Source organism: Gracilinanus agilis, chromosome 4, assembly GCF_016433145.1.
Source record: "Gracilinanus agilis isolate LMUSP501 chromosome 4, AgileGrace, whole genome shotgun sequence".
Classification (NCBI taxonomy): Eukaryota; Metazoa; Chordata; class Mammalia; order Didelphimorphia; family Didelphidae; genus Gracilinanus; species Gracilinanus agilis.
The window spans coordinates 173,010,184-173,034,009 of record NC_058133.1 but is presented as its reverse complement, the minus strand read 5'-3'; the positions used below and the strand labels follow the sequence as shown (position 1 = coordinate 173,034,009).

General features: G+C 35.3%; 1 protein-coding gene across 1 annotated transcript in view; it reads left to right on the top strand.

Annotated features, from left to right (window-relative positions):
- USP32 (ubiquitin specific peptidase 32) overlaps positions 1-23,826 on the top strand; it is a 282,076-nt gene that overhangs the window by 162,281 nt on the left and 95,969 nt on the right. The window contains exons 7-9 of the mRNA XM_044676716.1: positions 5,744-5,851; positions 8,286-8,401; positions 11,177-11,239. Coding sequence (XP_044532651.1) covers positions 5,744-5,851; positions 8,286-8,401; positions 11,177-11,239 — 287 coding nt within the window. The remainder of the gene's footprint in view (positions 1-5,743; positions 5,852-8,285; positions 8,402-11,176; positions 11,240-23,826) is intronic.

Below are 23,826 nucleotides of genomic sequence, written 5' to 3'. Positions count from 1 at the left end.
CCCCCGCCCAAAAAAAAGAACCATCTCTTTCTATCTTAGAATTGATACTAAGTATCAGTTCCGAGGCAGAAGAATGGTAAAGGTTTGGGATTGAGTGACTTGCCATGTTTAAAGACACAGGAAGCGTTTTGAGGCCAGATGTGAACCAAAGAGTTCCTATTGCTAGCTTATCGCTCTGTCCACTGAGTCATTATAAATTATTTATAACGATTTTATAAAAACGAGAAAGTAGGCTTGTTGAGTCTCAATCAATTTTATTTTCTCTGTGTGCAATAATAGTGTCCCTAACCCCTAACCCCCCCTGCCCCTTTTTGGTATGTACTCCTCTTTGAGATCTTAAAAATTAATCTGTGAGTGTATTTAAAATCATATGTTAATCTTAAAATTATTTTATTGTTAGTATAGTATTTTGTGTACGTGCACTTGGCTCATTTCTCAATTTCATGATTTCAAATACTATTTCTGTTTTTTAAATTATATCAAGTATCGAAGTGTTAAAATTAAAGACCATACCTCTGTCTTCAAAGATGAGAAAAAACTTGCTCTAGAAATTCTAACAAATTTTTTCTGTTTTATGTCTTTTTGTTTTCCTTCCAACTTCATCTATTAGTATTCTTAGAATAAATTAACTTGATTAGGTCGCAAGTCAAGCTTTCAATGGGTTTGTTTGGTCCTCTGTTGCTATTTATGGTTTTGTGATGTGCTAATAATACTGTATTAGTAGCTAATTTTCCTCTTTTTCTATAATGTTTGGTAAATGAGTTGGTATTTATAACTCACATTTATATATGACATATAAAGGTTTGCATTGCTCTTAGTACTTCTTAGTATCTCATCTTGTATGGAGTAGTTATCCATGTAATACAGTAAATGGTCAGAGGTAGCATTTGAACTTGAATCTCTCCTGACTTAAAGTCCATTATACCGTACTGTCTTTTTTCTACATTTAAGGTGATTTAGGTAGTTTCTAAGGCAGTGATGACGAACCTATGGCATGGGTGCCAAAGATGGCATGCAGAGCATTCTCTGTGGGAACACAGCTGCCCTCGCCCCCACCCCCAGAGTTTGTTACTAGAAAGGCACTGTGCCTGATTACATTTTTGCACATCCCCACCCCTTTGCTCAGCAGTCCAGTGGGAGTGCACAGGAGGAAGGTGGGTGGTTCACAGGTAGAGCTAGAGGGAGTAGAGCACTTGGCTCACTCCCCATCCCCTCTCTATACTTGCTGAGGACATTCCTCACTTCGCCCAGCAGCCCAAGGGGAGTGATTCCTCCTTCCCCTCTGTGGGGTAAGGGTGGAGCAAGGAGCACCAGCACCCTGATGTGGGGAGGAGGGGCATGGCATTCAGTCACTGGTTGGGGTGGGGGTCTCCCCGGCACTCCATCTCGAAAAGGCTTACCATCACCGTTATAAGGTCTCTTGTCTTTATTTTTGTGGCAACTATTGTACTTGTGTGAAATCAGTTAAACATCTCTAAGAGATGGTAATAATTAGAGCCCAAGTCTTTTTATCTGTTTCCCATTTTATATGTAATTTTCATAACTGGCATGTCTGATCTACTTTGCTTTTTTGTTGCTCTCCTTCCAGTTAGATGTATAAAATAGTTTTGAAGGGATCTAGCCTATTTGGATCTCAACCCAAACCCTCTTCGGATTCCTTTATAGGAGTGATAATATATTTATTTGCATCACAACATATGAAATGAAAAAAAAATAGTTTGAATAGGAAAAAAGAGAAGACAATTGCATTTTTTTGAAATTAAAAATATATATGTTTAAATATACAAATATATATAACTATTTCTACCTACACATATGTACATGTATCCTAGGAGTGGTCAAGGATTTACTCACATAATCAGTATAGCCCATGAATTGTTACGATTAAAAATGATAAAGACTGATATAAATATATAAATTAGTATTTTAATTAAAGCCATGCTGATAGAGATAAATCTTTAGACCACGAGCTAGTAAGAATTCAAAACTGCCGCCTTCTCCATTATTATTACCTCTCCTCTCTTCCCTGCCTGCTAGCCAAAGAGGGCGAGACTACTTTCGATTCTCTCATTTAAACTGTCCTCTGCGTGGTGATGCAGGCATTCCCACGCCCAAAGAACCAGAACCGGAAACCCGTTGGACCACGGGAAATGTAGTTTGATAATTCCCACGTGTCCATAGAAGATATATATACTTTTAGATGGCATTTCCCAAATTCCAATTAACAGAATATAGTGTCCATCAGAGCACCTTTTCTCTGCCTGTTTGCTTATTCATTTCAGTCTCCTCTTAGTCTGAAAAGTGTGGCTATTTTTCCTAGATGATAGCCACATACAACAATGACCATAGCTATAACACAGACTATCTCTCAAGATATTAGGAGTAACTGTGCCACTGTTGTTCCTGAGCCTTCACTAATGTCCTTCTCATAAAATAAAATTCAGAGCCATGACACCATTGTCTTAAAGCATCTACTACATGATAAGACAGAAGCTTTTTTGGAAAACAAAAGCACAAGTAATTAAACATAGATTGCTAAATAGAATGCAAAATCAGGAATAATCAAAATATTAGAGTCCCCTCATAAATATCTCTTTTACTCAATATCTTTAGGAGAGAGTAGAGAGGCATATGACTGGGGAAACTCCATGATAACTCACAATTCTGTATTGTAATCCTTGCCATCTCAAATACTTGCTATCCCTTTAGGAAATATCCAACCATAGGAGGTCATTTCTCTACTAGCAACTCTCCCTGATTCTCACTGTTCTCCTATAAGGCAAAGTGTCTTCTCTTTTGCTGTACAGCCAGTGGACTGGTGATAAGCTCTTTTAGTTCACAATCCCCTTAACTGATTATTGAAAAGGTACTATATTCTTGTAGGAAAAAAAAATATCAACATTGTAGTTATTCAGTGATAAGCAGCTCCCTTAGGCCAGAGAGCTTCAACATTCCTTAGTTTTTCTGTTTGGGCAGTGTGGACAAACTCAGCCATCTACCCATTTAACAGGATTCTGCCTTTTTCCTTAAGCTTTTATCAAAATAATAATCTCTTCTCCAGAAAGAAACCTTACAGCAAAACAGATAAAAACGTGTCTTTTTCTTGTCTGTTTCTCCGTACCCAGGAGGCAATGGGCTCTCCAAGGTGGTTTTCCTCTTTTCATGTTGTAGATGGTGCTAAGGAGCAATAAACACAGATCTTTCTCTGTAGCAGCAGAATTCAACTTCAATTTAATTAGCATCTGAAAAGCTGAGATGACCCAGCTTTTGACAACCAGTTTTTAAAGAAATGTCTTTCTTCTAGTCAGTAGATTCTTAGCAGAGCAGTTAAGAGCTTTCCTATGAGTAGTTAGCATTCTCCACTGGGAACATCTTTGTCTTCTTTCCTATGGCTTCTATGATTTCTCTCCTCAGCTTTAGCGTCTTATTCTTTTCTCTGCTTTCTTAAATATATCAAACCAGTGCCTCCTTGTACGCAGTGAATCAGGACTTAGGAAGTGAAACTCGCCAATCGCACCTTTTGTCAAGTGTGATTCTAGGGTTCTTGATATAATTTTCTGATAGTTCAAATTTATTGAATTATGGTTTCTGTTATAACCTTCAAAACTTAAAAAAGTCACATTTAGATAAAATGATTGAAGTACAGTGCAATTTAGCCATAATTGCCTCAGTCATGTCATCTTCAAATAGGTCCTTTCAGTATATTCATCTGAGAGATTCTTTTCTCTGTGGTCCTCAAATAGGCTTCCTCTCCATAGCATTTTAATCTGGAAATTATTTTCTTCATAAATTGATTGCCACCACTTTCCCATATATGGATAAAATTTTCTTGCCTTTTTCAGCAATTGAACTTCATATATAAAAGCAACATTTACATTTATATCATAGTCAACAAGTGACAGTTATGGGAACAGACATTATATTTATTTTATTTATTAATTCCCTCACTTTCTGGTACTTTACTAGTTTCTGAACTCTATTTTTTTTTTGTCAGTGCCATTCTACTCACATTTTCGGGGAGGGAGGGAATAATCTTTGTTGGGCATTTAAAAATTGGGGGAAAATAAAAGAGTATCTTTTCTCTTTGAGGATGAGATTGAGACATAAGAGTTTGGGAATGAAACAGAGCATGTGATGGTTGTGAGATGAGATTAGAGTTTTTTTTTTGTTTTGTTTTGTTTTGTTTTGAAACCTTTGTACTTTGGCGTATTGTCTCATAGGTGGAAGATTGGTAAGGGTGGGCAATGGGGGTCAAGTGACTTGCCCAGGGTCACACAGCTGGAAAGTGGCTGAGGCCGGGTTTGAAACCTAGGATCTCCTGTCTCTAGGCCTGACTCTCACTCCACTGAGCTACCCAGCTGCCCCGAGATTAGAGTTTTAACACTCATTGATAAGGAGAAAAAAAAGTAGAAATGCATGGCACTTTATCTCCTGGGAGGTGGACAAACCCAAAGGGAGGTTCTTGAGGTATCATCCATGATTATGCCGTCCAAAAGAGTTAAGGTATCCAAAAAGTATTGTACTAGGAAGCTTTTAAAGTAAATGAGATAGAAAGCATTGAGAGATGTAAAATGGGTAATTTCGAATACATTAAATTTAGAAGTTATTGTATAAGTAAAACTAATGTAGCTAAGATTAGAAGGAAAGCAGCAAGTTGAGGGAAATTTTGAAGACAGTTTCTTGGCTGGAGGTCTAATATCTAAAATATATAGAAAACTTTTTCAAATATATAAGAATGTGAGCCATTCTTCAATTGATAAATGGTCAAAAGATGTGAACAGTTTTTAGATAGAGAAATCAAGACTATATATAAACATGAAAAGATGCTCCAAATCATTATTGATTAGAGGAATGCAAATAAAAACAACTCTGAGATCTCACACCTATCAGACAGGCTAAAATGAGAAAAAAGGGAAAAAGGAGAAAAAAGGAAAAAATGGAAGAGATGTGGAAAAATAGGCCTACTGATATACTGTTGGTGGAATTTTAAACTGATCCAATCACCTAGCTGGCTTGTGATCTATTTCTCATGCTATGAATAAATAAATAAATTGTCATGACATGTGGCCTGAATGATAGTAGATATTTTGCAATAGTTATTTGAGTGCATTTTTACCAACTGTATATACTTTTTGACCCAGCAATGCTACTATTATATTTATTTCCTAAGGTAATCAGTGACAAAGAAGAAAAAAATAACCTATATGTTCTATATATTTTGTGGTGACAAAGAACTGAAAATTGAGGGGATGCTTATCAGTTGGGGAATGGCTAAGCAACTTGTAGCATATGATTATGATTGAATACTACTAAGAAATGAAGTGAGTTAATTTTTTTAAAAACCTGGAAAGACCTAAATGAAATTATGAAGAGTAAAACATGCATAACCAGGAGAACATAATACACAGCAACAGAAATATTATATGAAGAGTGACTTTTTGTTAAATGATGCCTTCTCTAATGGGAGGTGAATTGGGGAGGGGAGGGAGGGATTTTTAATTGGATATTTTAATGTAAAAAATAAATTTAAATTAGAAAATAAAAAGAAATTGTGTTCCTTAGGAATCCATATAATCCATAAGAGCAATCCTAGTGCCACTTAATTGCCACTGATAGAAAATGCTTTACCATCTTGCCTATTTCATCATTAATGAATATGTTTATGAATATTTTTACAAAAATGTCAACATTTACATGAAATCTTGCTAGCCATTCGTTGTCATGACATTTTTCTGTCTTCAAGGTCTGTTTAATGCCTTCGATGAAAATCGTGACAATCACATAGACTTTAAAGAGATATCCTGTGGGTTGTCAGCATGTTGCAGAGGACCTCTGGCTGAAAGACAAAAATGTGAGTGTATTAAATGTTGTCTGTCACCAAAACTGCAAACTCTGAAGACTCTTATTTGGATTAATTTAAAAGTATCATTTAAGCAAGACTTGAATTTTTAGTAATCAAGTTGATGAGAATTAGTGGGTAGTATTTTACAGGATTATTAAGGTCAAATTTAGTAAAAAAAATTTTTTTTTTAAATAATAAAGCATTTACGTAGTGCTTTAAGATTTTCAGAGTATTTTATAGATGTTATTTCATTTGATCTTCATAAAACCCTTAAAAGGTAGGTATTATTATCTTAATTTTATAGATGAGAAAACTGAGACAAACAGATTAAGGCACTTAGCCTGAACCTCACAGGAAATAATGGGTTCAAGACTAAATTTGAACTTAGGTCTTCCTGACTCTAGCTCTGGAGCTCTCTAGCCACCTAGCTGCCTATGATTTATTTCTCATGGTATGAAAACATCTATTCCCATTCAGACTAAATGTCATGATTGTTTGAGAGCATTTTTACCAGTTCATTGTTTTTATTTCCTCCATTACATTTTGTTATGTAATCTTTGTTGTTAATGATAAGGTTAATATTTCAAATGGACTTTTAATTCCTTTTAAATGAAGTTAATGGCAGAAATATATTGATCATGATTGGTTTGAAACTTTCAAACAGAATTTTATTTTTTCTTAGTCTCTATAGAATTTATTGTATCTTGAGTTATCTGGAAGATAGATATTAGGTTCAAAAATAAGGTTTCAATATGTTTATGACATTTGTTTTATGAATATTTTATTGACAGTAAAATTTATTGGCAAAACTCAATTTTTTTTCAGTTTTTATTGAATACTAAAATATCTTTTTAACCTAGCATGTTTAGCCAAAATAGTTACAGTATGAATTTACAAACATAAATATGTTGTATTATTAAATCCTAAACATATTTAAGAAATTGCAGGCAGCTGACATTTAATTAATTTAACCCATATAAATTTACTAGTTATTTTTCTGTCTCTTTTCTAATAATATGGTTTTGCATTGGTTGTTTTTAGTTGGTATTATATTTTGGTCCCTTGATCATTTCTAGTAACACAAACCACAGACAGCTCAAATATCCTGTAATAAGGGGGAAAAAAATCATTCCACAATCTAGGAACTTGAAAAACATGCTTTTCCTTTTCAAGTCATAATAATTCAAATGCCTGTCTTCATTTCGAATGAAGAAATGATCATTCCATTTTGATCTTGTTATCAAATATCATTTAGGGATTAACTTAGATCCTAGTACAAAATTTTCTTAAGTAATAGCATTTTCTCCATCTTCAACCATTGTGATTAGATGCAATCATTTTTGTGACACTAAATTGAAAGTGAAGTTCTTTGTTTCCCAATAAAAGTTCATTTATCCTTAAAAAAATTTTTTTAAGAACATATTAAGGAAAGTTAATAAATCAGAGTAAATAATTTAGAATTACTAGAGTGACTGTTCCTAACTTATTTGCACTTTTGTGGAAAGTTGAAACTGTATTTATTACACATGACATACTGGAGTTTAGTATCATGAGACAAAATATAAATAGGGAAAATCAAGTTGTCTTTAGCATTTGTTGTGAGGAAGATTAGGGCACTGCTTCTTGCCATAAACATGCCACTGGCATTATATACACGTAAAGAAACAGAACAATGCTCCAATGAGATCACCTTTAAAAAATTAGAATGGGGGCAGCTGGGTAGCTCAGTGGATTGAGAGCCAGGCCTAGAGATGGGAGGTCCTAGGTTCAAATCCGGCCTCAGACACTTCCCAGCTGTGTGACCCTGGGCAAGTCACTTGACCCCCATTGCCTACCCTTACCACTCTTCCACCTATAAGTCAATACACAGAAGTTAAGGGTTTAGAAATTTAAAAAAAAATTAGAATAGATAAGTTTAAAAATGAAATGTTACTTTTAAACCAGCACTGTAGCGATGAAGTTAGTCAGGTGATATGGATCAGCTCCCAGCATTACCAGTCACTCTTTTTAACTTTATCCAGTTCATTTGACATCAGTGGGCCTAAGTTATGAAGAGGAAATACTAAGTAACCATTAAGGAACCAGTCATATCTGAATATATGATCCCATGATATTGTGAACTCAGAATAAAATATATTTCAAAGCAACTTGCCCTTTCCATTCCAATTTGCAGGAAAATAAACCCTACGTCACAGTGAAGAGCCAGTATAAACTAATGTCTGGAAAAAACTTATAGAGCATTTAAAAAGTGTGTAATATAGCATGATTCCTGCTGACCTAAAGAACTGCCAGTACTGTCTTAAGTATTGTACTTTGTCAACTTTACTCAAGGACACAGTTGTCTGAAAACTTTTTTGATTATCTAGAAACAATAGCCAATGTCTTGTCATGTACTTTAGAATATAAAAATAATTCATCTTACTTAAAAACTTCTCTTCCTTAGTTTGTTTTAAGGTGTTTGACGTTGACCGTGATGGAGTCCTCTCACGAGTTGAACTTAGAGACATGGTTGTGGCACTTTTAGAGGTCTGGAAAGACAACCGCACAGATGATATTCCCGTAAGTTCTTTGCTGTGAACCTTTTGTGTCATTTCCCCCTCTTTAAGTTGGTTGGCAAGGGATTACTTAAGAAATTATGTCATCTTGACTGTTTCTCAGAGTGTGTGCATCTGAAGAACAAAGATTCAAATGCTTTGAGCTTAAGAGTGGAATCTATTAGTGTTCTTACAACTCTAATGATGTCTTCCTTAAGAAACCTTTCTTCTCCTAGTTGTTATTTCTCTAGTTTTCTTTTCAACTTATTTATATTTTGTATCTCTCTTTAAAATATAAGTTCCTGAAGACAAAGATAATTTTCAATTTTTGTCTTTGAATCCCTAGAACTTGGCATAGTGCCTTGTCCATGAGGTGCTTGATACAATGCTTATTTAAAAACAACAAAAACAACAACAAAATATGGTTATCTTTTGGTTTTATATAACCTTCATTTTCCAAAATAGTTTTCCCTTTTCCAGAGAGCTATCCATTATAACAATAAAATAGAGGGGATAAATGATCTAAAGTAAAGCTAATCAGCATATCAGCTAATTATATAGTGTTTCATACCCATATTCATCCCGAAGGAGGGAATGAAGTACACTCTCATGTTTGTTTTTCTGGGATACATTTAGTCATTGCATTCAGTTTTGTAAGAGGGAGACACTAATGAGTAGGTACTTCCTTCCTAAGGCTTGGGCTACCTTTCTGTTGTTTTTTGATTAAGAGAAAACAAGACTATAGCCTGAGGCTAAATTCTAAAGATTACAGAGTTTCTAGCCTGGGGCAATCAGGAGTGTCTTTGGAAAGCTATGTGCCTTTTGCCACGTGTAGTTTTGAAATAAAACAGAAAACAAGGCTAAGGCCTAATTGTAGCCTAAAAATTTACTCTCCCTAAAAAAAAAAAAACAAAAAAAAAAACCTACTAATATGCTGAGTCTAGTACCTTCTGCTTTTGTGAGGAACAGGGCTTTTTTAAACCTTATTCAGGTGTGTCCCTGGCCTAGCTGCCTAACTAAGAGACAAAGCAGTCTGCTAGGCCTAGTAAGGCAACTAAAAAAAAAAAAAATGGGATTTTTATTTCAGGTGAAACTAAAAGCCAGCTAATTGGGTTATTTGTTCCCTAAGGCAAGGAAAACAGCCTCCCATCTGAATTTTTTAGGGCCCCATTTGATCTCACCAGTCTGGCAGCTTTATATCTCGCAGTTCCAAAACGAGCTGTGAGAAGGCTGACTTAGGGGATAGTTATAAAGTAAAGAAGAATTCAAGAAAATTTAAGAAGATTGAGGAAGTTCGAGACTGAAATGTGGTCGCCAATTAATGTAAGAGGGAGATTTTTAGGTATTTTATAAATATATATTTAAAGTGTGGCCTCCAGGAATCAAAAATTCAGATTGATTCCATAATTAAAATAGACCCAAGTCAGCATCCAGTTTAAGGTAGTTTATTTACAATTAGGAAGGTAAATGTAAGTAATTAGAGAGAGGGAGAGGCTGGTCCAGGCCTGGAGAGGCCTGGATGGAGAGAGAAGGTTAAAAGGCTAATTAAACTAGGTTACAAGCCACAAGACTTTAGAAATCAGAGAGGCAATAAGCCTACTTAAGGCAGAGTTTGGAAATGCCAAGGTAGGCCAAGGAAGTCAGCCTAACTTACCTACCTGACAATTCAGAGTAGAAGCATTCTGAGGTCTCAGGCGAGCACCTTCAGCCCCAAGTCCAAAGCCAGAACTCCTGAACTCACAAACTCCTGAACTCCCGAACTAACTGAACTTACCGAACTCAAGGAACTAACTTTACCAGGTTGTAACTCACGTATTTAAAGAGATAGTGTCTCTTGTCATTTCCTGTGGGCCACCTCTAATTCAAGTGGACCAATGGCAGCCTCTACACTGATTTTGGACTGCCCAAAGGGCAGTCCCTTGTTCTTGATTTGATACTTATTGTCACGTGTGATTAAATTATCTCTCCTCCTCTACTGATGGAGGTGGGGATGATATCATCTCTATGCCTAGGGTAAAGTAGATTTTTGACTATGAATGGGCTAGAGTTAATTTCATTTACACAGTTTCAATTTTTTATTTTCTTTTGGGCTTTTACTGCTTATTTTCCTTGTCATCATGGATATAATTTTTGTATTTCTTCTCAACCTCATTTTGCTTTTTCTTCCTACTCATCATTTCATATAGTGTAGTAATGATAGTCCATTGTATTGACATACCTAGATTTGTTTAACCATTCCTCACTTGATGGATATCTGCTTTGCGTTTCCAGTTCTTGATTACTATAAATATTTTGGGATATCTGTATCTTAGAGCTATTCCTCAGTGGATAAATGTTCAAAGGTAATAAATTCCTAAAAGAAGATCATGAACTGCTAAATATGGAAGATTCTTCCAAGTTGCAATAAAAATGCAAATTAAAACAGCTCAGTGATTTTAGTTTTACTTCATACTGAACAAATTGGCCAAGACAACATTTAGGAGGAGTCTTGGAAAGACAAACATGTCAATGCATTGTTTGTGGAATTGTATATCAGTCTAACCATTCCAGAAATCTGTTAGAAATTATGCTAAGAAAATGACTAAAACTTTAATAACTTTGTTGAATCTAATTGAATATTTTTATTGAATGTTTTGGGTTTATTTCTTGTTTTTGTCAAAACAAATGTCAGTCTGTTCGTACTAAATGTATAAAAAGTGACCAAAATAATATATATTCAATATTTTCTTCCTCTTGCTTCAGAGTATAATAAAACTTGTTTATTTACAGTTTCTAGTTATTCTTTTGGCTCTTTTTAAAGGAACTGCACATGGATTTGTCAGACATTATAGAAGGAATATTGAATGCACATGACACCACAAAGGTGAGTTTTTATAATAGAACTAATTTTTGTCGCCTAAAAGCATTTGTCACATACCTTTCAGTTTTTGTTGCCATTAGGCATTTTAATAAAGATTATATAGTCTCTTGTACCTAGGTTTATAATTTTTAAAAACTTCGTTGATAGAGAGATTTGCTGGTGTGATATAGGGATTTACATGATATAGGTTGGCAATTACTCTTCAATGTATAGTTTTAGAAATTTGTTTGGGGTTTTAAGAGGACAAGTGATTTGTGTGTGGTCTTACCACTAGTATGTGTCAGAAGCGGAATTTCAAGTCAGTTTTATCATGTCAATGCCAACTTATGCCATGTAGTTTAGTTTTCATGTACATATAAAAAATATAAAGACACTATCAGCTGTATGGTATTCTTAAGTAATTACTCTCAGGAAAAAGAATAAATGGAATATAGTTAAAGGCATTGCAAATCAGGGAATTCTCTTTTTGTCTTTGTTTGTTAGTGTTATCCTTGTTCATTTTAATTCTTCTCTCGTGCCTGGTATGTGTGCTTGCTAAAAGAGCCAAGATAAACATTAATATGGAGTAAGATTCAACTCTCAGGATTATAGAATAATAGATTTAGACCAGTGATGGACAAACTATTCTCTGCGGACCAGATCCAGGCCATAGTTTGCCCATCACTGCCTTAAGCAATTCCCTAATTACTACATCTGGATGTGGGGGCATAGTGATTAGGGAATTGCTTAAGGCAATGATGGGCAAACTATGGCCTGGGCCAGGCCCACGGAAAATAGGTTGCCCATCACTGATTTAGACCTGTAAGGGACTTGAGAGATCATTAAATTCAACAGATGAAGAATCTGATAACCTTGTAATATTAAGTGACTTGCCCAAGATTACAAGGCCATTAAGTGGAAGTAATGAGATTTGAACCCTTATCGTTGTCTGCTTAAAAATTGTTATCCCTCTTTATTACTGTCAGTCCTTTGAACCTTCACTGGATCATATGATAGCCCAAAATAAATTCATGTGTATTGTGGGGAATGCAGTTTTCTGACAATAAATGTGTACTTTTATAAAAAGTAACATCCTAAAGTTTTCTTTCTATGTGGATTGACGTTTCCCTTGCATATTGAGCTTTAGCCATCAGCTTACCTTATCTCTAGACTTAATTGTACATTCTGATGTCTTTGTCCAGAAGAAATTCATGCATGCTAGGTACCCTTGAGTATAAGCCATTCTACTCAGATAGGAAATGAAGTGGTGCTAGACTAGCAAATAGAAGTAACTTCGAGAATATTGAAAGGAAGAATTTTAGAGTGTTTACTTTTAGTTTAAATATTCTTTCTACTTTAATGGATGACATACTTGTGGGGAAAGAGTTGTAGAGAGTAAGCCTGTAGTCCTAGGGAGTAATAGCTAGCTTAGATAGAAAGATCTGTTTGATTTCTTTTGCATTATGATGGATTATTAGATTCTAGGCTTCAGTTTCTAGTCCTACTAAGTTGCTTAGAAGATTGTGAGGTATAGTCCGTGGAATCTTTTTGGACTATTTTGCCTATTTTGCCTCCACCCTCCTGTTGGCAGTACTTGGAGATCTCGCAACCCTAATTTACCACAGGTTTGTTCATGAAGACAGTGACTGTGACTGACGATCCCATGTGGTCAATTTGATATGCCTAATTATTGATCTTCTTTGATATGTCATTTGGTGTGCCAGATTGTAGCAAAGTACAACTCCTTAAAGGCTGTGTCATCAGTTCCCAATACATATTTTTTGCTTTATCAAAATGTCTTATGACCTTTTTCTGTTCTTCATGGACTCTTTACTTTTTGCCAGTGTGGATGGCTATGACCTCTGTGCCTGTGACAAGCAGTTGTTCATATATAGTGTGTTCTGCTTTATTTTTCTCTTTGATGATCAGCAGCGGCAGATGTGAGGAATCATCTTTTACATACATTCTAGCAGATGTGTCACCTTTGTCTCCGGATTCACATATTACATCTCCTGAAAGAAATGCAGAATGACACCATGTCAATGATGATACATTCTTCTAAAGGCATATTGGTCTAGTTTTAGGTCTTTTATGAACTTGTTAGTTATAAAGTCAAGTGGAGGAGGAAAGACTTTTAGGAAGACTCGGCAATGGTGCATTGCAGTAGTATAAATGTGAGGTATTGAGAGCCTGCATCAAGACTATGTTATTGTCATAGTGACATAGAAGAGAAGGGAAGAAGGGGCATGTATGAGAGATGTTACAAAGGTAAAATGTTAGCCCTTGGCCACACGTTGGATACTGTTAAAAGAGTGGTGCCTACTTTACAGGTTTATCTCCAAACAGGATGATATAGTAACCTTGATAGTTGTAGAGGGAAGTTAGGAAAAAAGATTATTTGGAAAAAGATAAATTTAGTTTTTATTATATTGAGTTTATTATTAATAACAATATAATAACATTATTATATTGAGTTTAAGATGGCTATTAGATGTGAGATGTTCAATTCAAGATGGTCAGGAGCAAGGCCTGTTGCTCAAAGTAGGAAAAGACATTGGAAATGTCCCCTACAAGCTTTTTCCAGGCCAGTTTCTTCCAACCATCTTTTGCAGTAGGTTTATGAGATTTCCAGGTATGTATGTTGTTTGCTGATGAGCCTCTATCTGCTTATTCACCAACATGTGCCTAATATAGAGAGCACAACTAAAATATTGGATGCTTGTCAAACTGTAATTCCTTAGAATAATACTCCAAATTCTATGGATCTGACAGACCAACTTTCTCAAAGAGTAGCTGGTAAGCTTTTAGGCAGGGGAAAAAGATAATTTTTTCTCATACCCCACGTGAACGTGATGACAGGCTGAGAAAATGCTGGTATCTGCTGTATACACTAAAAATAATGCATATGGCATACTATTCAGAATTTCCAGATTGCCCTGAATCAGAGTGGGATTGGGATAGTGTGTTATTTTTTTTCAGGCACCACAGAAGGGCTGCAGGAAACTTCATCCTCTTTAAGCCGTTGATGAGGGTGAGATCTCTTCTAGTAGAATATGACACTTTCTGTGCACATACTCATATTGGGCTTCAGACCTACTCGGCTTATATTGAAAGGCCTTTTAGCTGAGGTCATCATATGTAATGGTACCATATCAAATCCCCAAAAGGAGGTCCCAGTCTTCTATATAACAGTTTCAACAAAAGGCAAATTAAGTAAATGGTAATTGGGGGGATAGACTTTGCCATGGACAGGTAAGCAGCTGTAGCATATCCCTTCTTTTCCCTCAATTTCTTCCAAGTTTTATCTTCAACTTCCAGTTGGTATTGTTTCAGAAATGTGACCATCTGTTATCTTCTAGCATAATCCTGTTATTTGGCCCAAGCAGATATTGGATACCCAGAACTAGATGTTGGATACCCAGAATTAATAAAACTATTTTGAGTGATTTTCTTGGAGGAAGAACTACAACTAATAGTAGAAAAAGCAAAAAGTATATATGAGCACTGACTGTGAACCTGTCAGATGTGGTACTGAAAATATCCATCTTAACTAAAACAAATTGTTAAGTTTGTTATGAGATATTTGGCTTGTGTGTGCGTTTATATGTGCTTGTTTTCTTTAGGCATAGTTTTGGACATTATTACTAAGAGATGACTTTGCCTGTGTTTCCTTACCACTACTTCTTCATGCTTAGCATGAAAAGATGAAAAATAACATGTGATTCTAATAATGAAAAATGTCCATTTGCTGTACTTTTTCCCATTTAAAGATTTTTGTATTTGTAGGATCATAGATCTAGACCTAGAAAGGATCTTAGAGGCTATGGAGTCCAACTCCCCTTATTTTCACAGATGAGGAAACTGAGGCTCAGTATTCGTGATTTGTTCAGGGTCACACGGCTAGTAAGTGTCTGAGATAGGTTTTGGGATCCAAATTATTGTTACTTGAAGTCCAGCACTTTATCTTCTATGTGTTGCAGCATTTCTTTGTTTTGTTATTTGTTTATGGGCAGAGATCTTTTATCTCAAAATTTATAGCTATGTGCTTAATTTTACTTGTAATTTTACACATCTTTATTTTAATTAAACAATGCTGTAATTTACTGTGTTGAGTATTAAGATTTAAGTACAAATTTGATAAAAATCATTACTTTCCTATGTTTCATTTTGATTTCTTAGAGCCTGTCATTCCCTTCCAAATGTCAAAATAACGAAATTGTACTGGCTTTTTTTTTTTTTGTCAGCTATTAAATTTGACCATCAAACAAAACTACTAATATTATTAGTAGTTGATTCTTGCTACAAGGATGAAAGGTATAGTTTTTGAAAATGGATATGCCCTCCTCCTTGACACTCTGGTGTCAATGGTACATTGGTACATTAGTTTTGAACTTTTTATCATAGAGCCAAACACAGTTAGTGTATTTTATTGGCATATACCTTTAGAGTATTGAATCTGTGCAGTACATGTGGTCATTCAAACACATTATTTAAACTGACATTAGCTCAGGAATATTTATGGGGTTACATAAATTTAAAAAATCAATTTTCTTTTTGGTTTTAAAGGATAATAATCTTTGCAAATATTAATGGGAACACTTTCTCCCCCACTAGTCCCAAGTAAAATTTTCTTTTTATTCTTCCATTATCTCTTATAACTAGTCATATATGTCATTATTTTTGAGCTTGGCTTTTTTTCTTCCTAAATAGTAAAAAACTTGATGACAAACACTAGTTTATTCGTTCTTTTTTCTGCATATAGTATTTAACACAATTGTGATTGTAGTAGATATGTAATAAAAGTTTGTTTGGTTGAATTTAATTGAATTCTTTCTGTTAGCTCAATAACCAAACAACTTAGTACAGTCTGATTTCAGTATGGTATAATCAAAAGAGTTGGAATATCTGAGCTTGAGTTCTTTGGTACGCTTATATTTCTTGGCTTTTGTAAATCATAGCAAGTTAGTTTGTTTCTCTGAGCCTCAGTTTTCTTCTTCATAAAATGAAAATAGTAAAACTTTGCTTACCACAGTTCTCCATTGGATTATTGTAAGACCTTTCACACCATATAATTTAATTTCCTAGCATGCCTAAACATTCCTTCATCCAAGTCAAGAGACATACTAACAAAACAAACTTTTAGAGTTCAAAGTAGTTGAGAATTTTTGTCCTTTATGGTAGTGTTTATTTTACTTTTATAGGTAGGATTCTCTGTGACTATATATAATGCCTCCTTGCCTTGGTGCAAATTTATGAATTAAAAAACTGAAAGATATTATTTTGGGTCTCTTTCCCTGGACTATTGCCCCTTTCCTCCCAAATGGTCACAAAACATGCCTTATCTATTCAGTCAATCCATATTATTTATATGTCATATTTTGCAGAGCTGGTTGTCCCTTTTGTTGACAAATAAAAGCTCACCATTGTTTAAAACCAGTAGAATTAGTAACTTTTTTTCTCCTCTTACCATTTACCTGTTATTTCTATCCATTCATATTTTAAAGCACCTCACCCCCGGCTTGCATTGTAACTCTTTTTATCTCCCTTCAATGTCTTTTGTCTTTTCTATAATTATTATTAAGAAATAGAATGTCTTCCTTGAACTTGGATAAAAAGGAGAAAATATTGGTAAAGAATATTGTCAAAATATTTCGTATTACTTTAGTTTGTTTAAAATTAATTTAGTTTTGAAGGAAATGATAGTACCGCTTTGTGTTTTTGTGTTTCTGTAAATATATACTACGTATCATGTAAACATAAACTAAAAATCCATATCTATAAAAACACCACTTTCGGGCAGCTGGGTAGCTCAGTGGATTGAGAGCCAGACCTAGAGATGGGAGGTCCTAGGTTCAAATCCGGCCTCAGACACTTCCCAGCTGTGTGACCCTGGGCAAGTCACTTGACCCCCATTGCCCACCCTTCCACTCTTCCACCTATGAGACAATACACCGAAAGTTAAGGGTTTAAAATAAAAAATTAAAAAAATAAAAAATAAATAAATAAAAACACCACTTTATCACAGATTGTGAATATATTAACAAATTCCTCTATAGCACTTCCACTGGGGCCATTCTACAAACTTATTTTTTTGTTAATTAGTTAATGTGGCCAGTTACAATTCTCCATATTCTATTGGTTATCCTGAGGGGCTGTGTTTACTTTTACCCACAAGCCATCACTAGTATGTTTCCCAACAACAAAAAGGTATCTAGACTTAGTTTCTTTAAAAAAGGGATTTACTAAAATAGTATGTACTAGTATAGTAAGAATAGTTGATAAAAAATATTCTGGCTGAGGCAGACTCCTAAAGATACATATGAGGTCTATGGGAAAAGCAGGCTTAAACATTGAGTACATTGGTAATGAGGCACCAGTGACAAAGGGCTAAATTTATAATTCCTTTTCTTAAATCCTACTTTTCTTTGCTGGTGAAAGGAATTATGTTTCTCAAAGGTATCCCTCATAAGGTGACTATCTTTTGGGCAATCAATTATCAATTTGTCATCTGTTTTTCACTCTATTTGCAGCTGGATGTATTGTGTGCTACTAATTCAGGCTCTTGAAAAGTATGGTCATTGGAGTGAGAGAATTTCTTATTTCCTCTACAAGAGAAGTTTTCTCTTAGAGGATTGGCTCTGTTTGGAATTTCTCAAACATAGAGTTCTCTATCACTAGATTGGTTCATTATTTGGTTTTTAGACTTTGAACTGCTTTCTGTTTTTATACATAATCTAAGGGACTGTGACTTAATTTTTTTCAGTCATAAGATGCTTCTTTTATGGCACCATCTGCTTTTATCCAGTTCAAGCTCCATAATCCCCTCAAACTATTATTGCATCTTAAGAAATGATGGAGTGTGAGGTGAAGTTGAGCCAAGATGGTAATTTAGTAACAGTGAAAACCTGAAACCTCTCAGAATGTCCTTTTGAACCTCTCTTTAAAAGGCACCTCAAAAGGACAGGAGTCAAAGCAGGACAAGTAAGGGGGCTCTCCCTCTGAACACTATATGTAAGGTAGGCAGAGAGGTTGGATTTCCACACTATAGGAGGAACTGGAAGCAAAACTGGAAACAGAAAAAGACAGGCTGCCCCCTCGACCCTCACCCTTTGAACCAGGGCATAAGCCACTTTGGGGTCCTGAGTTGTGGGCTACACCAACAAAAGGACACTTCAGACCCACTCCTTGAAGCCCTGGCAACAAGGTCTGGAGATCCATAGCTCTGGGTACTCTCAAGCCTCTGCAACAGCAGTGAGCATAGCCTCAGGGCAGAACTCTATGAATCAGAAGCTAAGGCAGAAAAAAAAAATGACCAGCAACATGCAGATTGTTCCCAGTCCATAGGTGGGAAAAGATGCAAACAACAGCAAAAAAAACAAAACAAAACAAAACCAAACCCTCTTGACCCTCAAAAATTTCTACAGGGAAAAGGAGCAAAGAACAGAAGCAATAGGAGATGGTGAGATCCAAGCAAACACATGCAAAGTCTCCAAAAACAATGGAAATTGGTTTCGGGAGAACTCAAAAAAGAATTTTAAAAAATCAAACAAGACAGGTTGAAAAAACTGGGAAAAAGAAATGAAAGTAATGCAAAAATAAAATAGCAGCTTAAAAAAACAAAATTGTTCAAATGGGAAAAGAGGCATAAATAGCCAATGAAGAAATAAGTGGCTTAAAAATCAGAATTGACCTCCTGGAAAAAGAGATAAATAAATCAAATGAAGTAAAAAGTGCCATGAGGAGGATGAAAAGGTCATGGAAGAAACTCAGTCTTAAAAATTAGAACTAGTCAAATAAAAGCTAATGATATCATGAGACATCAGGAAACAATAAAACAAAATCAAAATAATGAAAAAATAGGAGAAAATATGAAAAATCTCATTGAAAAAAACACTTATCTAGAAAATACATCCAAAGGAGACAATTTGAGATTTATTAGACTACCTGGAAATCATGTCCAAAAAAGAAAAGCCTAGACATCATATTACAAGAAATTATCCAAGAAAACTGCCCTGATATTCTTGAACAAGAGGGCAAAATAGAAAGTATCCCTAGATCACTTCCTGCAAAAAATCCCCAAATGACAACTCACAGGACTTTTATAGCCAAGTTCAAGAGCTCCCAGGCCAAGGAGAAAATACTACAAGGGGCCAGAAATAAAGAATTCAAATATCATCTAGCTATAATCAGGAATACACAGGATCTGGCAGCTCCTACACTAAAGGACTGGAAGGCTTGTAATATGATACTCCAGAAAGCAAGAGAACTGGATTTACAATTACCTACCCATCAAAATTGACTATATACTTTCAAGGGAAAGTATAGTCATTTAATAAAGTAGAAGACTTTAATGAAATAGAAGATTTCCTGAAGAAAAGACAAAACTTAAACAGAAAATTTGATGTCTAAATACAAAATTCAAGAGATTTATAAAAAGGTAAATAAGAAAGAGAAAAAATATAAGGGTTTCAACATAGAAGAGGATTATACTAAGAGAAAAAGAGAAGGAAGAAATAAAATGAGGTAAATTATATCACATAAAGAGGTGCCTGGGGAGGGTAGAATACTATTGAAAGGAGGCGACAATGAGGGTGGTGATGGCAGTACTTAGAATTGGTTCAGAGAGGCAAGAACAGCCAGATTCATTGGGGTATAGAATCTTATTTTACCCTGTAGAGAAGTAGAAGGGGAATAAGGAAGAGATATGTGGGGAGGACAGTGTTATAAGGGAGGGAAAAGTTGGGGCAGGTGATTAAAAGACTCAGTAGGGAAGAAGGAGGGGAGTAAGGAAGTTGATGGGAAGCGGGGAGTAAAATAAGGGAGGGGTTAGGGGGAAGTGTTTAAAAGTAAAACACTGGTGTGGAGGGAAAGAGTAAAAGGAGAAAGGGCAGGATTAAAAGAGGAAATCAAGATAGAGGAGAATACACAGATGGTAATCATAACTGTGTATTTGAATGGGATGAACTCACTCATAAAAAACAGAAAGCAGATAACAGAATGGATTAAAAACCAAAATCCTACCATATGTTGTATACAAGAAACGTTTGAAGCATGTAGACATATAGAGTAAAGGTAAGATGCTGGAGCAGAATCAATGGGCTTCAGCTGAGAAAAAGCAGGAGTGGCAATCATGATCTCAGACAAAGCTAAAGCAAAAATAGATTCAACTAAAAGAGATAAGGAAGGTAATTACATCTTGATAAAAGACAGTATAAACAATGAAGAAATATCAGTACTCTATATATGCACCAAATTGTATAGTTTCCAGATTTGTAAAGGAGAAATTAAAGAATCTCAAGGAGGCAATATTTGGTAAAACTATGCTAGTAGGGAACCTCAACCTTCCCCTATCAGATCTAGATAAGTCTAACAAAAAAATAAATAGGAAAGCAGTAAGGAAAGTGAATGAAATTTTAGAAAAGTTAGATTTAATAGATACATGGAGAAAATTGAATAGGGATAAAATGGAATATACCTTCTTTTCAGCACCACATGGTACATATACAAAGACTGACCATGTACCAGGGCATAGAAACATCACCACCAAACGCAGAAAGGCAAAAATAATAAATGCAACTTTTTTGGGTCATAATGCAATAAAAATTATAATTAGTAAGGGTTCATGGAGAGGAAAATTTAAAATTATTGGGAACTAAATAATTCTTCAAAACTGGAGGGTGAAAGAACAAATCATAGTAACAATCACTAATTTCATTGAAGAGAATGACAATGAGAAGACAACATATCAAAATTTATGGGATACAGCCAAAACAGTACTTGGGGGAAAATTTCTATCCCTAAACAAATAGAGAAAAAGAAGCTCAATGAATTGGGCATGGAATTTAAAAAACTAGAAAAAGAAAAAATTAAAAATCCCCAGTTAAAGACTAAATTGGAAATCCCCCAATGTCAAAGGAGAAATTAATAAAAATTGAAAGTAAAAGAACTGTTGAACTAATAGAGATTACTCACATAGCAGAACACCATATTCTGGAGAGTATTAAACACTTCTCTCCTTATATCATAGTACCTTTGAAGAACTTAAAACACATAGATCCTCAGTGCCAGCTCTGAATACAGATGCATAAAGAACCTGAAGCTTGGAAGCTCCTTTTACCACAGTTATAGAGCCCAACTTTAACAGTTTTTAAAAACTAAAATATAAGAAAAAAGCAGGAAAATAAGCAATCAACAAAATAGGAGACTCGGTGTAGAAAGTGATATTGTTAGTAGGGTAGACTCAAACTCAGAAGACATGTCAAAACTGCTCCATCCAAAGTCTCTAAGAAAAATTCACTGAGAAAAAGAACTTTTTTACAAAGAATTGGCTAGACGCAAAAGGTCATTTTTGCAAGCTCAGTCAAGAAAATTAGGCCTTGAAAATTAGAATTTGCAAGTAGAAGCTAATGACTCCAAGAGACAAATGTGACATATCTCATGGGAAAAAACAACTGATCTGGAAAATAAATCTTGGAGCGATTCCACCGCCTCCCCCCTCCCCCTTTCTGTCTTAGAACAAAAGGCAGAAGAGTGATAAGGGTTAGGCAATGGGTGTTAAGTGACTTTCCAGGGTCACTCAGCTAGGAAGTGTCTTAGGCCAGATTTTAATCCAGGACTTCCTGTTTCTGGATCTAGGTCTCCATTCACTGAGCTACTTAGCTGCCCCTAGACATCATCTTTCAAGAAATCCTCAAGGAAAACTGCCCTGATATTCTAGAATCAGAGGACAAAAGAGAAATTGAAGGAATCCACTGATCACCACCTGAAAGAGATCCCCAAAAGATGACTCTTAGGAACATTATAGCCAAATTCTAAAACTCCTAGATTAAGAAGAATATACTGCAAGCAGCCAAAAAGAAACCGTTCAAATCTCATTGAGCCACAATGAGAATGACACATGATAAACAGTTCCTCCATTAAAGGATTGGAGGGTCTGGAATATATTCCCAATGGTAAAGAAGCTAGGATTTCAATCAAGAATCAATTACCCAGCAAAACTGAGCATAATCCTTCAGATGTAAAAATGGGTATTCAGTGAAGTAGAAGATTTTCAAATACCTCTGATGAAAAGGCAAACATAAAAAAGGTAAACAGGAAAGAGGAATCAAAAGACATGCAATTAGATTATACTGTGTGCATCTCTATATGAGGAGGTGATTTTTGTAAAATCAAAGAACTTTGTCATTATCAGGGGTTAGGAGTATACTTTGAGGGTGAGAGTGTGAGTTGAATATTATGAGATGATATGAAAAATAAAACAAAATAAATTTAAGGCATGAAAAAGAGGAGTACCTTGGGAGGAGGAGGAAGGGAAAAATAGAATGGGATAAATTATTTCTCATGAAAGAGCCATGGAAGAACTTTTATAATGGTGGGGAAAATGGAGGAGGTAGGGAGAAGGAGAGCATGTGAACTTTACTATTATCAGAATGGAATCAATGAGGGAATAACATACACAGTCAATTGGGTATAGAAAACTATCTTACACTACAGTAAAATGGGAGGGTAAGGGGCTAAGAGAAGGGGGACTGATAAAAAAGAGAGAAAAATAGGGGAGGTAGAGGTCAGAAACTAAACCGGTAAATAAGATGGATCATAATACACAGTAATCATAATAGTCCAAAACATTGTTACAAATTAAAGGTCTCATTTCTCAAATATATAGAGAAATGAGTTGACTATATAAGAATACAGGCCATTCTCCGATTGATAAATGATCAAAGGATATGAACAGGCAGTTTTCAGACAAAATGATTAAAACTCATATGCAAAAAGTGCTCTACATCACTATTGATTAGAGAAATGCAATTTAAAACAACTCTTGAGATAACTACCTTCCCATCTGTCAGATTGTCTATCATGACAGAAAATGACACATCTTAGAAGGCATATGAGAAAGCTGGGACATGAATATTGTTGGGGAAGTTGTGAATTGATTTAGTCATTCAAGAGAGCAATTAAAAGTTATGACAAAAGGGCTTAAAACACTCTGACCCAGCAATACCATTGCTAGGTTTGTATCTGAAAGAGATAAAAAGAAAGGTGTGGGGAGAAGGATGTATTTGTGCAAAAACATTTAAAGCATTTCTTTTTAGGGGAACAAATAGTTAGAAAGCTGGGAGATACCTATCACTGTGGGAATGACTGAGTAAATTTATAGTATATGATTGTAATAGAATAATATGGTGTGGGGCAGCTGTGTAGCTCAGTGGAGTGAGAGTCAGGCCTAGAGACAGGAGGTCCTAGGTTCAAACCCGGCCTCAGCTACTTCCCAGCTGTGTGACCCTGGGCAAGTCACTTGACCCCCATTGCCCACCCTTACCACTCTTCCACCTATGAGACAATACACTGAAGTACAATGGTTTAAAAAAAAAAAAAGAATAATATGGTGTAAGACATGTCAAAGAGGAGGAGCTCAGAAAAACCTGGTAAGATTTATATGAACGGAAGCAGAGTACAATAAGCAGAACCAGGAAAGCGTTGTACAGTGACAGCAATACTTTACAATGAACCACCGTGAATAATAACTATTCTTAGCAATACAGTGATCCAGAACTGTCCCAAAGGACTCATGATAAAAAATGCCATCTTTCAGAGAAAAAGAACTGATA